Source organism: Struthio camelus, chromosome 12 (assembly GCF_040807025.1).
Source record: "Struthio camelus isolate bStrCam1 chromosome 12, bStrCam1.hap1, whole genome shotgun sequence".
Lineage (NCBI taxonomy): Eukaryota > Metazoa > Chordata > Aves > Struthioniformes > Struthionidae > Struthio > Struthio camelus.
The window spans coordinates 15,766,537-15,783,838 of NC_090953.1; the positions used below are offsets into that span (position 1 = coordinate 15,766,537).

At 35.8% G+C, this 17,302-nt stretch overlaps 1 protein-coding gene across 1 annotated transcript in view; it reads left to right on the forward strand.

Moving 5' to 3' along the window:
• UNC13C (unc-13 homolog C) overlaps positions 1-17,302 on the forward strand; it is a 201,073-nt gene that overhangs the window by 70,872 nt on the left and 112,899 nt on the right. The window contains exons 9-11 of the mRNA XM_068958236.1: positions 7,179-7,348; positions 9,428-9,543; positions 11,042-11,205. Coding sequence (XP_068814337.1) covers positions 7,179-7,348; positions 9,428-9,543; positions 11,042-11,205 — 450 coding nt within the window. The remainder of the gene's footprint in view (positions 1-7,178; positions 7,349-9,427; positions 9,544-11,041; positions 11,206-17,302) is intronic.

Genomic DNA, 17,302 nt, shown 5'->3' on the forward strand with positions numbered 1-17,302 from the left:
TAGAATGTCCCCAGTTTGAATGCCGAGCTCCAGGAAGGCTGTGGACAAATCATCCAAGAAAATGAACAAGAGTGACGAGAACACCAGAAAGTATGGCCTGCGACCAAACAGTTACAGATGTGGGACTGTCCAGACTAGAGAAAAGATAAGTAGTGGAGCAAGGATATGTCTTCAGACACGTCTTTTCTCCTGCAAAGAGGAAAGGAATAATCTATTTTTCATGGTCAGTGTTAGTAGGACAAGAAGTAACAGGCACAAATTCCAATTAGATTTAAATTAGACTTCAGAAGTTTGCTACCAGTGAGGTTAGTGAAGCACTGGAATAGATTCCCTGGGAGATTATAAAATCTCTGTTGCTGAACTCTTAAGAATAATGTGGACAGACTTCTCATAGGAATGCTGTAGGTATACCTGGTTCTGCCATATAGCAAGGGCAATAATAATGAGGGTAATCATTAAAAATAAATGGCCCCTTGAGCTTCATTCTACTACAGTTTTCTAGGATTCTGTGGTTTCCTTAGGCTTTTAAGACCAAAACTCTGTTATTGTCTTTCTTCCCCCATATAGACCATGTAGCGTCCGAGATATTTTAACATAAAGGAATAAAACTGAGCAAGGGTTTAGCAAGGTTCAACTCTTGGATTATAAATACGCACTATCTGTTACAGAAAGTTTACTTCTTATGCGTTGTTTCTAAGCGTGCTTGCAAAAAACAGTGATCTGACAGTTGCTGGATATTTTTAATTTTAATTGTTGCTACATTTGGAAATACTTTTTCACATACATAGTTCATGCAGCTAAGTGGCACCTCGATTATTATCTGCAACGTCATGGTTGACTCACTGAAGGAGTATAACATTTACAAGCACAAAATGTTTTCTCATAAATGGAGCAAGCATGCCTTTTGGAAGTGTAACACGTCTTAGGTATACTGGTGGTAGAAGTAAAGGTCTACAATTAAGGCACTTGATGCTGTGCAATATCCATCTAAAATAACAGTATGAGTAATAGGAAAGTGTCTCTGTTCTTAGTGTCTTAAAGTGGTATGTTTCTAATACTGTATTTTCTTGACATGTCTTACTGAGTTTGTGCAAAAAAAAAGGTGTTTTTGTAACAGGCTAAGGAGAAAAATAAACTAGCAAACAAAGACATGGAAAACAGCAAAGAACAAACATTGTATACTTCAATTACAGAAGACCACAGTGATCCGTCAGCAAGTGCTCTTACGTGGGCAGGCTGGCAGTCTTCAGCCAAAGTAGTCTATTAAAAATAAATGAAAAGTATCTGTCAGATCTTCAGGTTTGTCCAGCAACAGCTGGTGTGACTTCTGTGGAACTCTGACAAGTTGTGTTGGCTCTAGGTTTGATATTTCAAGTGATATCTGGCAAGCTTTGTAGACGAATATTATTTGTTCTTGGGAATCCTGTCTGGAGAAGTGGGAGAATATTTATGGAAGAAACTCCTTTCACACTTCACTATCCTTTTGATTTGGGAATAAAAGTCCATGTTGGTGCTTCAGAAGAATAAAAATAGCTAAGTATGTTTGAAAAGGAGGAGTGGGCCCTATGAGAGAGAAATAAGGAAGGTACCTGAAGAATGACTTAATCTAGCTGTGATTAGTTATTATCTCATCTGTAAAATGGGAGGAAGAATAGAATAATACTTCCATTTTTAAATAGTCTTTGGTCTGTTCCGTTGCTTTTGAGGGTTACTTTTTAAAAGAACCCAGCAGTTATCTGTGACACTAAAAAGTTTCCCATGAGAGTACAAGTTATTCAAGGCAACAGTTTTTCTACCTCTAGCTGCCTACTGCTAAGAAGTTCTGTCATTCATTTTGTAAAGACTTATTAGTAGTATCTGTTTCCTTTGAGACGTGTGCATTAAAAATAAGGAACCAGTATGATTCTGTATATTTTCACAAGAGGGAGGGAAAAAAAGAGTGAACCTGATTTCAGCTCTTAATTATCTTAGAAAATCTAACTCAGTACTCTCCTCTACCACTAGACACTAGTAAGTTTACCAGCAGTTGTTTGGTTTGTCAGCATGAAATAATATATAATCAACACTGATTTTCATATATGAAAACTCGCCCTGAATTCTGCTATTGAATTTTTCTGTGCCTTTTGAAAATGGTGGAGGATAGAGGGAAGTGATTATTGACAGAATGTTTAAGCACTAGACTTGTCTCTCTTTTGAATCTCTAAAAACCGGAGTGACATCACAGAGCTGAAAGTTGCACTTTGTCTTAGGACATGGGCAAATTTGCAATTTAGCAAACTATTGCCTATCAACTGGGAGACGGTATCTAGTTGTAATCATGTTCTTAGCGTGTTCCATGTTCAGCAAAAATTGTAGCAGCTAGTTGTCTTATTGGTGAGGTAAAAGATCCCGGATTTGATTAATTCCTTTCAAGCGATTTGCACAGATCAGCATCATAAAAATCCATTCTTCCTTAGCACCCTGACCTTATTCATCGAATCCCCACTCTGTTAAAATATGTATATTAAAACTAAAGCAGCCTGTGAAAGAGCATAAATTAAAAAACTAGGTATTTGAGAGACAATTTTTAAAGAAAAGGGTGACAATTTCTTAGCTATCAGAAACTGATGTTTCTCTTCTCCTTCTGGTCTTTTGGATTAATCATTATTACACAGTTAGATTTCAACTATATTTCAGGTTTATCCTTTTTTTGATTTTGCTTGCAAGTATTTTTCATCCCAAATTTAAAATGAACCAAGACTCAGAATATTATTTATTTTAAATAATAAGAGATTATAGAAGCAAATTAAAGGACCTGAGTTCAGCTACAGAAACTGCAGTGGCAGTGGACTTGAGCTGACAACCTTTGTCTGACCATCAGAAGGCAGAGCGGAAAACTATTCCACATTGATGTGCAGATTAGCTATTTAAATAAATACATTGAAGCAAGACTGAGACAATACTAGGACTGCTGGAGACAAGGACAATTCAGTCATTTGGAACTTTTGAGTAGTTTCTAATGTAACAATGCTCATATTGGTAAGAAATTAAAATAACTATTCAACACTATATTTTATCTGTTTTTTCTGTGAGTGTGTGTGAGTGTGTATGTGTGTATGTATATATATATATGTGTATATATATATATATATATATATATATATGTGAATCACAGATAATGATGTACCAATCTATTGCCAATATAATAATAATATTGTAGCCTAGGCCTTTTAGATTAACAGCTTTCAAGTAAATGACTTGATGTAGTGTTTAGAAGCAATTGGTACCAGTTAGAAGAATGAATTCTGAAAGAGCAATCTAATAAGTGAAACTTTCTTCAGACTAGTCTCCACTGTTTTTTTTTTTTTTTTTTTTAAGACTGGCAAATAAGCTCATTTCCACTACATGATCCTTTTTTTTTTTTTTAATAATCAACAATAAAAATGATAGAGCATACTACCGAGCACATTTTCTTGAATAAGTTGCTTGGTGCTCAGAGAATGCAATACTCACTATAAACAAACTTGCCTCTATCTTTTATGATGGGAGAGGTTTTGTTCCACGTCTTTGGAGCTTTGGTTAAAAGCAATATATGTTTGATTTTTACTCATTTGTGGAATGATTGGCTAAATATCAATTTAGGAAGCCAGAGCAAATTGATAAGCTACAAAAAGTGCAAAACTAGAAGTGAGCCAGCAGAGGTATAGTGAAGGCTTAACGATTTGTCAGACTTATTTTCGATACCTCTCAGCCTCACCCTAAATTTGTCTGCTGACTGCTTGCAGAATTTTGCCAAGAGATTGTAAATACTATTGCCTTGTACAGTAACAAGGAAATGTAGATGTTAGAGCGAAATTTTCTTTTAGTTTTATAAACATCACTGCTTAGACTAGAGGGAAAAAAAAAAAACCCTCAACCTAGCTTGGCTCTGTAGAGTATACAGATTTCTTGGAGGATATGAGAGGTTTTACTAAAGACTACAAGATAAGCATGCTGTTATGAGGAATGTACTTTTTTTTTTGACAGAATGACAGTTTAGTATCTGTACATTGTCTAGCGGCTTCTTCATTTATTAGCAGTTATTTCTTTACTGACGATAGAGTAATATCAGTTACTTGTTATTTTAAGATAGAATGCAAATCTCTTAGATGGAGGAGTACAGTCAGGTTGAGGCAATGTAGCTAATAAGAAGTTTGTGTGTGGGTATTATAATAAAGATTTTTTATTATTTCCTTTTTTTTTTTATTTTAACCATTAGAATAAAAGCAGCAATACTGTGAGGATTTGTTCATGTCTGTACAGCATTCAGTAAATGCAGAAGTGCTGTAGTATCATCAAATAGTTGATGAATTATTAAAACAATCTATACTATTTAGCCTATCTGAATATACAACTTTTTTAGCTTTCAGATGCTTGAACCTCTGTATGCTAAGGAACAATTCACTTCTCACCTTCCTGTATTACGCATTCGTCCACATTTCTCTCTTCTTACTGAGCGTATTGAAGGGGAATGGCTAGAAAAGAAACACTTTGAAAGTGACATATGTTATCTTTGCCTTGATTTCCCTGGACGATGCAAGTAGAAGTGGGAATCCCACCCCATAATTTTTGTAAGGCTGCAAAGCTTCTGCGCAGATGTTAACCGCAGTGACTAAAGCAGATATGCAGCTCATTATGTAGTGCTCTTTATGAGAGGCTAGGCAGGTAAGTAGAATCATGTAGAGAGAGCTCTGTGAGCTTAATTGTGAATCTCTCTGCAGTCTCACTGCCTCAGGACAGCCCTGTAGAAATCCATGTTCGTCCACCTTGTCCCTTCTTGCACCACAAGTCTATACCAGTTTGAGAGTTTTGCTTGGGAACATTACAAATGTGTAGAAGCAGAGCTGACTCAGCCCTGAAGCCCTGGATAGTGATGGGTATCACCATGTCTCACTGACTTGAGATTAAAGGAGAAAAAGATGTGGGAGGAACAAAGGAGGGTAGTAGGGAAAAGAGCAGTGGTTCTGACTATCTGAATAAATATTCCTTAATCAGCTGAATGTACATCAGAGGGAAATTTATGTTGTCTCAGGAGAATAAGATAAGTTATTTGTATTGCATTACCATTTAACAACTTCTGTGCAGCATCTTCCCAAGAATCAAAGCAGGAGCAAGACCTGTACTAATAGCACAGGTATGCTGATGAGGGTCACATAAGTGCCTCACCAGTGATGGATACAACTGTAGAAATCCTGTTTAATATTTCTGTTGGCTGCATAGCTAAATGCAGTTCAGGACTCTGGCAACATTAAGCAGTAATTCAGGGCTACACATTAGGAAAATTTTCTGGGTTTAGCATAGCTTCTTAACATGGAGATGTTTATTTGATCTGTCTATCTCTGTATGGCCTATCTTTTGTATGGCCTTCCCAATAACTTTGAAATTTGTGGTCTGTCAGAGAAATTTTACAGAGTGCTTAGTACTGTCTGCCATGTTCTATGAAAATCAGTGGTCAGATAGAGACGAGATCCTAGTAGTGCCTTCAGTATGAGCTTACCCTATAATAGACACCAGGGGGTCCATATGAAGGGCTAATTCATGAAAATCCCAATTATGAGAAGATTCATTTGGTGATTACAGTTTGTTAGATATCAGGGAAGCCAGCCATAAGACAAAAGGAAACTAGGCTTCATTAGTTTTGCTAATAACAGAACAACGTGTATTTTAATTACAGAGATATCTGCAATGTTAAAAATTTGGAATACGGACAGGCACAAGCATTTCTGTGATAATGGGTGATGTCACAGTGAGGCAGAGTAAAACATATGCATGCCATTTTTAGTGGCGGATTGGCCCTGTCAGTAATAATACCATTTAAAGTACTTTATACTTCCAAAGCCCATTACCACTGCTAATTAATTCTTAGAATCCCTGAGGGGTGCCATTTGGGAGATAAGTAATAGTTTTACCATTTTGATGCTGGAAACACTGAGACAGATCACTGAGCAGTGCTAGTGCCTAGAATAGAATTCAGGTCAGAAGTCCTGATCTAGTCTAGGACTGTGCTGAAGATGAAACACTACTGCTACACTGAAGAGCCGTATTTAAGGGTAACTAGAAATTGGTAACAGTTAAAATATTTTTGTAGTGTTACTGAATGGAGATAAAAAGTATCAATACAGATACAACAGCATTAGTACATTAATACTTGTAACTGATGTTAGATCTGTACCACCCATTAAATGTTATCGGAAGTTTTTTGCTCCTACAGATTTCTGTAGTTAGTCTTAGGATGCTCCAGTGATGTCATCAGAAGTCAACACCAAGCAACAGTAGACTTTCCTCATAGTAGCTTTTAGCTATAAGAAATAGCAGTGAATTTCATTGCCATTTCTATGAAAATATATATGGGAAGCAGCTGGGGGCAGAAACTTTTCTCCACTGCGAACTCAGGAGATTACAAGTGAAGCTACCTCCCTCTGTCATAAGTCCAATAGTTCTTCAAATCCACTCAACTCATAATTCAACGGGCCACTTAAATTTGCAAGGAACTTTTTAGTACTCGGCAGTCTGTTCTTGTTCCTTCTCCTCATCAGAGAAAGGAAAGACTTGGAGTAAAGTGACGTATCTTTTAAAAAAGGAAGCTGCTTATTTCCCTAGGTTTCTTTGATTGCCTACCTTGCCTTACTGCGAACTTCGTGTATACTTGTTGGATTCTGTCATTGCTCATTCACAAACTTCCTGCCATATATTGGAAATATTCTTTAAGATTTTCTCAGATCTTGTGTTGTGACAGTTTTTATGGGCTACTACTTTTATGTGGTCTACTATATGTACTACATAACATACCTAAATGAGTAAACCTGATCTGATTATATACTTTCTAAGATATTTGTTAATAGCATAGGGAAGTGCATGTTGTAAATTAACTTATGCTTTTAGTGAGAATCAGTTCATGATATTTCTAAATACGATCCATATGTATCGTAAATTTCAATCATGTTAATTTCTCTACTTTCTCCTATGTATAGTAACTCTAGTCTTATTCCTGTTGACGTGGTATTGCCTTCTGTTCCACTGAGTGTTGCAATTGTTGGTATTCTGACACATGAAGCAGTTAAGCAAGGGTACTGAAATCAAGGAGTATGAATTAAACAGCAGTACCCCTGTACGTAGCTTATGCATGACTCATAGTTTGTCTTTAATTATTATTTTTACAGTGAATGCCATAACTCTACAGATAGAATAAAAGTGAGAGTCTGGGATGAAGATGATGATATCAAATCTAGAGTAAAACAGCATTTCAAGAAGGAATCAGATGACTTCCTCGGGCAAACAATCATTGAAGTAAGAACGTTGAGTGGAGAAATGGACGTATGGTATAATTTAGGTATGATTCATATTAATTTTTTTTAAATAAATTTAGGTAAATTTATTTTTTAAATAAATTTTAAATAAATAAATGTTTAGCTCAACATTTGTAGAGCTGGGATTTCAAAATAGTTATATCTTATCCCCATATAAGAAGCTCTCATAAAGTAAACTTATTGAATTTTTTATATTTTAAATGTTGCAAGTTGATTTGAAAATGGACGATTCCTACTTGCTTGTGATCCAGTCTTATTAGAATTACAGAGTAGACTAGTCACAACAATATGAAAGATAAATATTTAGTTTTAACTCAAAATAAAAATTATTTAAGAAAGCCCCACACTTCAGACTAGTTGATTCACACTAGCATTCTGTAAGAAATAGACCTTCGAGGATACCTGGAAAGATATTGCAGATATTTTGCTTTATTGTACACATTCATATATCACCCATTTTTCAATTATTTATACATCATTCTGGACCTCATCATCTCTGCTTTGCACTGCTTTTACATTTGTGGGTCTTGATGAAGTTTGTTAGACTAAATTTTCTGTTCTATACAGGTGAAATGTGTTTAGATGTACAGTCATAAAGGCAGTCTGCTGAAGTTTAGAATGCTTGCATCCTTAATGACTGGACTTTGCTGTCTGGTCAGGTCTTAAGAAGCATCACTCTTTGAATCAAAAATAACTCAATAAAAATATGTCTCAGAATATATGTGTTTTAATCTAAATCTAAGCCTACAACTTTTCTTTCATTCTGCAAATCTGTTCATGTGCACTAAATGTTCTGGAGTAGCCCTTTGAAAGTTAATCACTTTAGTAGTAAAAATTTGATAATATTTTTATCTAAGTTGCATGCTTTATAAAACATTCCAGGTGAATTATGTAATTTAGCTTTCTAAAATTGCAAAGCATTTATTTCCTGAGCAACAAGTCTTTGTTGCCTTGTCCATTGTTTCATTGGCCGTTGAAATATGTAGCTGTGTTAGGGAAGTATTTGATTTCTTATTAAAAATGAAAAGAAAGCCATTTTTTATTTCCTGTTTATAATGAGGATTTTTAGAAATGAAATTCAGAATGATAATGACCTAGTTATTCCTTAAAATATTTCAGTGGGTTAAAATGATAAAAATACTGACAAACATGGATTTTTTTTTTTTTTTAATGTTGGTGACCTGATTTGGTTGGAAGCAGTTTAATGATAATTTACTATTGAAAATTCATATGCTGCACAAAAGAAAAAGATCTAGAATAAAAACCTTTGAACCAGCATATAAAAAAGAAATATTAGGAAGTAGCTGATGATAATTTTATGTTTTAAAAAGAATGGTATATTGTATTCTGATATGTGCATGTATTGACCCAAATACAATATGTCACATCACATGGAGGAACAAGGAGTGAAATACTCAGAAAGAAATAAATCAGATCTGTAAAATGCTAATTCGGATTAATTATACTGTTCATTCACCATTCATGTCATAACACATTGTGAAGGAATTACAGAAAGTTGTAATACCTATTGACTCAAATTATCCTGCTAGAATAGAAAGGAAAAATAAAAGTTGGAATCAAAGAACATCAGTAACCTCCACAAGGAATGACAGCAACTAAACAGGCTAATACAGATACCTTAGAACAAAGTTCTCCAGGTCAATTCTTCTGTGAGATTCAGCTCAGCTCTAGAATCAAGTTCTGCTAAAAACATTCTGAGTTTCACTCAGACATAGTAATTCAGGCCATTGCTAATGTCATTATAACTAAAGGAAAACGTCAGTAACGAAAATAATATTGATTAGTATAGATACCAAATAGAAAACTGAAAAACTTTTTATTATAAAGGGAAAAGTGTTGCATAAAGTTCTGTGCAACCTGTTTGAATTTGGGATAGATGATAAGAAAGGTTCTTTACTTCATAGCTCAGTATTCTGCTTCGTGGCCATGTGAGGTATTAAAAAAAATTTCTCTTGTACTCAGCAGCTGGACTTTCTGGCTTTAAAAACCATTCTTATTGATCTAGAATGATTATGGAAGCTTTTCACATGACATCGATGTGTTTTTGGTAGTTACTAATATGTTATTTTTCCACTCTTCAGAAAAGCGGACAGATAAATCGGCTGTCTCTGGTGCCATTAGATTGAAAATCAATGTTGAAATAAAAGGAGAGGAGAAAGTTGCTCCCTACCATGTGCAGTACACCTGTTTACATGAGGTATGCTGGAGAAGTTAAGGCATGCTATATACAAATTACTGTTGGTTTGTTATATAGATAAGAACAGAAGAATGGAAAAAAATAGAGAGTAATACAAATAGCTTTGTTGTAACATATATTTCAGGCCAAATTTATTTTAGATTTCCCATTTTCTATCTCTGAGAACATACCAGTGTTTAGAGGCAAAGAAAGAGGGAATGGTGTAATACCAATAGATTGTCCTGTCAAAAGGAGTCAGAAAAAGAGAGGTGGAGTGAGGTTTTTAAGTCCTCCCACTGTAGCTTTTGGTTTCAGTGTTTCAGTGCCCCGTACGTGCTTGCTAATACCAAGAAGATATTACCATTTCTATGTATTTCAGAAGTATACCTATTAACTGAAGATGAGCTCTTTCCTCATACTGTAATGCATATGTTGGAGAGAAAGAGAAAAATGAGAAGAAGCACAGGCATATAAAAATTAAGTCTCCTATCATCTGGTTCATTTTTGTCAACATTTTGAAAGAATCATGAGTAAGAAACCTGAATGTGTCTTTCAAAAGATTTTCTTGGTATTTAATTCCTGTTCCCTGAAATGATGATACACATTGTTTTATTCCAAATATACCTGTACTTTTGGAAAACTGGCAGATATTATTTATGTTGTTGAAATTGCAGTACTAGCATGTATCCACAGAATTATGCTCAAAGGTCAAATTTTGTAAACTTGAATGTTCAGGGCATCAGGGCTCCAATATGCTATTTTACTTGATATTGTAAAGGTACCTTTGTAAAGGTCCTTTACAAAGTAAGTAGTAAAATTCTGTTGCTTTAGGATCATCCAATAGATATTTGCAGGACTAATTAGCCGATTGAAATTATTTGCTAGTTTGCTTTTGTCACTGAAAACATGTAGAAATCAAGTTCATTGCCTAGTTGTAAATATGTATGGAGCTAGGTAATCTGAGAAGCATTCTATGGCGTTACTTTCAAATTAAACATTAGGTTTGGTTTGAAGGCTGCTAAACCTAAACTTTATATATCACTTTCATTATTTGAGAGCTTACTGCAATATTTCTAATAGTTTTCCTGTAACTTACAGTTTTTAAGTCATGAATTTGAAGTTTATGGGTCAGAGATGCAGTTCAAGGTGAAGGACTGTTCTGTGAGCGTTATGACATCAGGATTTCAGTCATTAGCAAGGGCGCATAAGACAGAAGAGAAAATTTCTGCACTGTTTTATGTTGCAGTCTCTCTCCGCTGGTTAGCTGAGGTACCCTTATGTCAAGGAGACAGATAAAAGTGCTGAATTGCAAAACTGCACTAGCAGAGTTCTGTTACAAAAAATATGTTTAAAGCCTTGGGTTTTTCACCTATCAAATGATGGCTAGTTGGTCCTAGTCTTCAGAAAAATAAACAAAATTTGAAATTAATGAACGTGTTGAGGGCTACTGTATAGAATATTCTTCCAGAATGCCATTTAAAAATTGGAATTTCCTATTTAAAAAATTTCTTACCTCTAGAATCTATTCCATTACTTGACGGAAGTTAAATCTAATGGTGTTGTAAAAATCCCTGAAGTGAGAGGTGATGAAGCCTGGAAGGTGTACTTTGATGATGCTGCACAAGAAATTGTAGACGAATTTGCAATGCGTTATGGAATTGAATATATTTATCAAGCTATGACGTAAGTATTATCATGTCTGATTTTTTATTCTACTCCAAAGAATATGGTTGAGAGAAGTGAGGATTCCCAAGCTTTCATGTTTTTGTTCTCCATCTCACTCTCACTCCTAATGTAAAATTCTTATTCATTTTTATGTCCCTCTGCTACTGTCAGCTGCAGTGGCATTAAGCATATTATAAGCATTTTGTAAGCTGTTATTGGTATTACCCACTAACGCATTTCTTAATCCTTATGATAGTGATATGTGGCAAGGACTGGAAAATTTCCACTGTTCTAGCTGGAGTTGAGATCAAACACTAGACCACTAGACCACTGTTTTACAAGCAGAAATAATTGCAGGACACCAGCAAAGGTTATAGTAACCTTTGCTGTATAGTAACCTTCCTAGTACATGTTAATGGTATTGCAACCTGTTACTGCGTTGTCGATACTGAAGTATCTGTCTGATCACTTTAGAACATAGTACCACAGGGTTTAGGGGCCTGGGGATACAGGAGCCGGTCATGTACTCTTAATTTGATCAGTGTAAGGTTTGCCCATGAAGACGACTATATTCTGCTCCTATTGCACCCGTAGGAAAGCAAAAGAATCCAGCTGAGTTCACTGTCACTATAGAAAGCTGATATTATGGAATTTTTAATCAGAACATGTATCGTTTCCTCTTTTTTTTTTTTTTACAGCACATCCTAAAAACAAATTATCTTCTCATATAGTATGAAGGCACTTAAACAGCAAAGATTTTTTTATTGCAGGATATGACGACACCATCTGTTATTGCAATGAGCATGTCTTTCACTTTAGGCGGCTCATTGTGAATTATTGTGTTGTGTATCTGGTAGAAAGGTATATTTGTAAAGTATACTTGTGAAGTGCTCTTCCTCCAAGGACCTTAAGTAGCATTGCACAGAAGAATTAATTAAGTTTGACAGTTCCCTTGTGGTATTGTATATCCCTACTACATATGGAGAAATTCATGCATTGGGTTTCCTGAACAGAGCTTGCAGTTTCTGATTTCCTATTCTTTAACTACTAGTGTTTGTTTTTTCTTGTTTAGCTTCCAGTTCTCTGTGTATATCTTTATATCTTGATTAAAATATATTATCTATTAATGAGCATAGTATTCTAATCCTATAACAATAAAAATAATAAACTCGAAATAATTTAAAGTGGTATGCCAGTTTTACCAATATGTTAATCTCTAAAGTGATAGAGTAGTTCCTGCTGTCTATGCTAGAATTAATTCAGGGTCTTAAATGAGATGAATCCTTAAGAGCTGTTAACGTCAAAGGAGGATTATTGCTCTTTTGCTTAAGAAATAAAGCTGGACTGATTTTAGCATCAGTGTTTCCTCTTAACTATGCCGTGAGTGGTAGGTTATTTCAATATAGTGTGGCTGTATTTCTGATGGAGAATCTCAGCTGGAAAGGGGCTTTGAATTTTCTTCAGTTTCATCTCTTCGTGATTGTGTGAAAAAGTACTGGAAAATTTCAGAGTACTGGAGTTAAAACTGATTTTTGAAATTTGAATGTAGCAAAAGTTGTCATTGTGAAAATAGCAATGTAGTTGAGATCTGGGTATTTAAAAGCTTTTTCATTTAACAGAATTTGAAATGGATAAGTTACTTTTTCCTATGAAGATGATGCTTTGGTTTTATATTGGAAAATAGCAACATACGTATATTCATGAGAAGAAAGTATATTTGGTCTGAACATCTAACATGGAGCTGGGCAAATACTGCAGCACGTTTTTCAGGGATCTATACTCAAAAATTCTGATTAATTCTTGTTAAACTAAATGATGTATGTTGGCTTGTCTTCTTTTTGTTCTTGCTTTCTTCTGTACCTTCTACATCAAATTCTCTTACTGTTGATGACGACAAATGAGGCGTTTGAAGGCAAGTGCAGTAAGAGGGTGATTTCGATATTGGTAGCCACAAGTAATTTACACAGGAAACCAACCAAGGCTAAGATTTCATTGCCCCCATACTCGTGCCCATTTGCATTTTAACATGTTACATCTTGATAATGAGCAATCCATATTTCAGGGATAGGCCGCGTATTTCTTGTTTAAGTTAGCTGGGAATAAAAATAAATAACGAATTTAATCTTAATTAATGTGTAAAATATTGGAATAAGAAAGGCACTGTTTCATATATATAGTTTTGCTGATTGATCTGTAAACACGTCTCTCAGTAAGTGCATTCAGACTGTAGGGAGAAGAGTAGTGAAGACACTGAAGATCTGTCATGGGGAGTTTTCTTTTGGAGTATTATCAGTTGGCTTTATTTGTATTTATGAAGTCATGTCTTTCTCCTGGAACACCTTTAAGCGTTAGGAGAAAATTTACAGCGTTTTGATTTGGAAAACTGAGTGATCAGATCCCATGTGGTAACGATGCCTTCCCATGAAATGAAAAGCAATTTTCTAATACAGAACAGAGAGAGAATTTGAGTGTAATCACTTGGCCCACAGGAAGACTGTGTAAGCATTTTATGCTCAAATATCTGGTTGCAGACCGTTTCTATTCCGTGTCTCATGGTAATGCTGTAAATTAAAATGTTTTTAGCTATAAATGCATAAGTAACTGTGCTTTCATAGCTCATTGCCCAGGTCCCAGAGAGCATACACATGCTTCCTGTACACTGTCTTAGGTTTGTGTGAGCTTTAGAGTTTTGCTGATGAGCTGCTCTTTTTGTCTGATTGCAATTTTTAAAATTCACATTTGTCTACAGTTTAAAAACATCTATTGTAGGTGGTTAGGCAGCATATGCTGGAGTAGGGACATATCCCATTCTGTATTTCTGAATACAACATAAAACTAAACAAGTCATCCTGAAGTACTGCTTCTTAGAACAACTTGGCATCCTGTTTTGCTATGATAATGAATAGTCTTATTCATCTAGCACGTCAAGTTCATGCTGGTGGCGGTGTCACCTATGATCCTTCCAGTAGACCCTGACAATTTGTTGATGTCTCTCAAATTAGTATTTATTTATTTATATTCATTCCTTCAGAGCACAGAAATTATATTTTCAAGAGGATATCCTGTTTTTCCCAAGGCACTAAGGAGATGCATCAGTTGCAGTCATGGTAGCTTGACAAAGATAAACAAAAATTTAGATCAATTTATTATTTCAGTGCCAGACCACTTTAAGGCAAATCAGTCCAGTGGGTGACCAACTAAAAATCCTGGAAATATAAAGAGTTTTTTTTTCTCTTAACCAGCCTCAACAAAGAAAGTCTGCATTTTCTGTGATTCAAGTCATGCAATGATTTGATCAGTGTTTAATTCTATATAAGCAGGCGATTGATTACCTGTGCACAACTGAAGAGTGGCTGGAATATACATATCTATCCAAAAGACATCACATGGATAGCCACTAATCCACATTGATCATTGTTCTACAGTAAGTCTTTTTTCATTAAACTTGTAAAGAGAACAAATTCAAGTGTGATTGTACTCACAGTCTACCAAGGCTTTGGAGACAGAGACATCCACGTTTTTATGAGACTGAAACATAGGCAGTTCTTCCCTAGATGATGCCCACTTAGGGCCGTTTACAGTCATTTGAAGATACAGGTTCCAGCTGCCCAACTCCAAATAAACAAGGAAATCTGCTTGTAGACTACCAGATGTAGAATTCACCTGAACATGAACCTTTGACCCTCCCACCAAAACCTAACAACAAAACAAAACAAAAAGGCTGCTTGTCCTGCAGTAACTGTGGCTGTTTGAAAAGACTTGACCATATCGGTTCCATAATCCACTCTTCTTTCTTATGGCTATTGTATTCCTCCACTCCTCATGGTGTCTGTATTGGGAAAAGAGATGAAAGAAAGTTACAGCCATTCTTACGCGAGTTGGCGAGAGGATTTTTTATGGATATCAGTCAACTAGACACTGTTAGCTACATGAAGGATATGCGTATATGCCCAGAAGTGAACGCACGTATATGTGGTAGAAGGGGGGAAGAAAACAGGTTTGACCTAAAACAGATTAAAGAAGGTGGCAGAACAGCTCAGTGATCCAACCACCCTTTATTTTGAGGACTGCAGTGATTAATGGTGATTTATGCTGTAACTTCAATGGCTTGCGGGAGTTACAGCAGAAGGAGGGCTTATTACACACTTGCATTAAGCTATCTGTCCACCAGCAAGAAAAAGTAATTTTGTTTCTCTTGTTCCTCTTTCAACCTAATTCATTTCCCTTAAGAAGACAAAAAGCAGGGCATGTACTGAAACGGCATTTGGCTAGATACTGAAATTATATATAACTTAAGCATTCTGGACTTGCTCAGTAGTGGAGGCAAGTGGAATAAAAGTTCTCCTGTGATCTTCACTTTTTGCTGGCAAGAGTCAGCACAGGTAGAACCTAATGCTTATAACTCAAAAAACATAGTTCTCGTTCCAGCGGGTTAATTGGCATTAGCTATGCCATCTTGTTCTCCTGCTCGTCTTCAGTTAATGTGGCTGCATTGCAAAAAGCCACAAATCACCTATTTAGGTGATTTTCATTGATAGCTTTGGCTTACTTAATAGTGCACGTCAATTAACCTTGTCTTTTGTGCTATAGTGTCTCTGCCGATTTCATGCTAGCAGGAAGATTAAAAGAATTACAGGTTCTACGTGTTGGTTGTGATCCTGCAGTGTAAGAAAGTTGCAAAATAAAGCCAGCTGCCTTGGTTTTAGATAGGCTGAGTGACTGTAGTTTGAACAACGGAATATTACTCTGAAAAGTGTGAGACTCTTGGCAAGAGTTGCTAGGACATCGTGTGCCCATTAGAAAGTGTTAGTTGTTACTCATGGCATTGGTTGCTGATTTTGGAGATCTGCAAAGGCAGGGATGGAAGTTTCCTCGTTTTTATTTTGACTTCTTAATTAGCAAGCAGAAGCAATGCAAGTGGCTTGCAGATTTGAGTCATGACCTATATTGCAACTGATAAACATAATCAGTTCTGTGAACTGCATAGATTTTATTAAATGAGGCAGAGAAGCCAAAATTCACATAACCCATCACTTGACACAGTTTATTATCAGTTTCACTAACCAATTACAGCTGGAACACTGTAGTGATCTAAATAAACACAGAACTAAATTACATCAATAGTCTTAAATTACCCTAACGTAAGATTAATAAACAGTGAGTGATCACACCAAATTATGTTATTAACACTGTGAAGTCATATATTGACAATATAAAAGACTATAAGTTAGTGTTGATCTTGTGAGAAGAGAATTTCTTGTCAGTATAAGATTCCAAGTTGGTTTATTGACTGAGTTTGTAATGGGTATAGTGATGGATAGCACATATTTTTCCATAGGAATTAAGGATGCATTCCAGTCTTAGATCTATTGGGCTGCCTTTCTAGGGATAGGAGATGCCTACCATTTGGACTGAGATCTCAACTCGAGAGTAGAACAACCAGTTTCAGTCCACACGTCTTATCTTTTAGATTAATACTTTCTTAATCTCTCCACTTTAAGGATCCGCCTTCAAGCTTTTGGAGGAATTATGTGGATTCAAATGTTCAGGGAAGTGAGAATGGTCCAAACTTTTGTCTAGCCTTTTATTTAGACCATTACCAGATGATGTGGTAGGCAGGGAGTTCCCACGTAGGTTTTTGAAATACAGATCAAAATAAGGAAGAGGCATGGCCACGCTTTTCTGCACTTTAAATGTTCTTCTGTTGCCTAGCTTAGCAGAGTAGTAGACTGACCAATTTACTGCAGGGTGGACCAAGCTAAACTGGTCCCTTACAACCTCAGTACGACGAAAGCAGGAAGTGCTTTTATGCTGTTTTTGGACCTGCTGTAGAAGGTCCGAAAGGAGGACAAGAAAGGAGATTGTGACCTATAATTCTTCACCGCTTCAGGATGCTTTGGCTCTGCTTCTGTTGCTATTGTGTTTGCCACTCGTTTGCCTTGCAGATTTTTAGTGAGAAAATATTTGCAAATCATGAGAACTGGAAAGTTTGTATTTTCAAATGATTTTTATCCTATTCTAAAGTGTACCCCGAGACTACCAATGGAGTTTGCTACTGCTCCTGAAAATATGTCATTAAGCTCCCTCTTTAACAGCAATTTAAATATTGCACGCT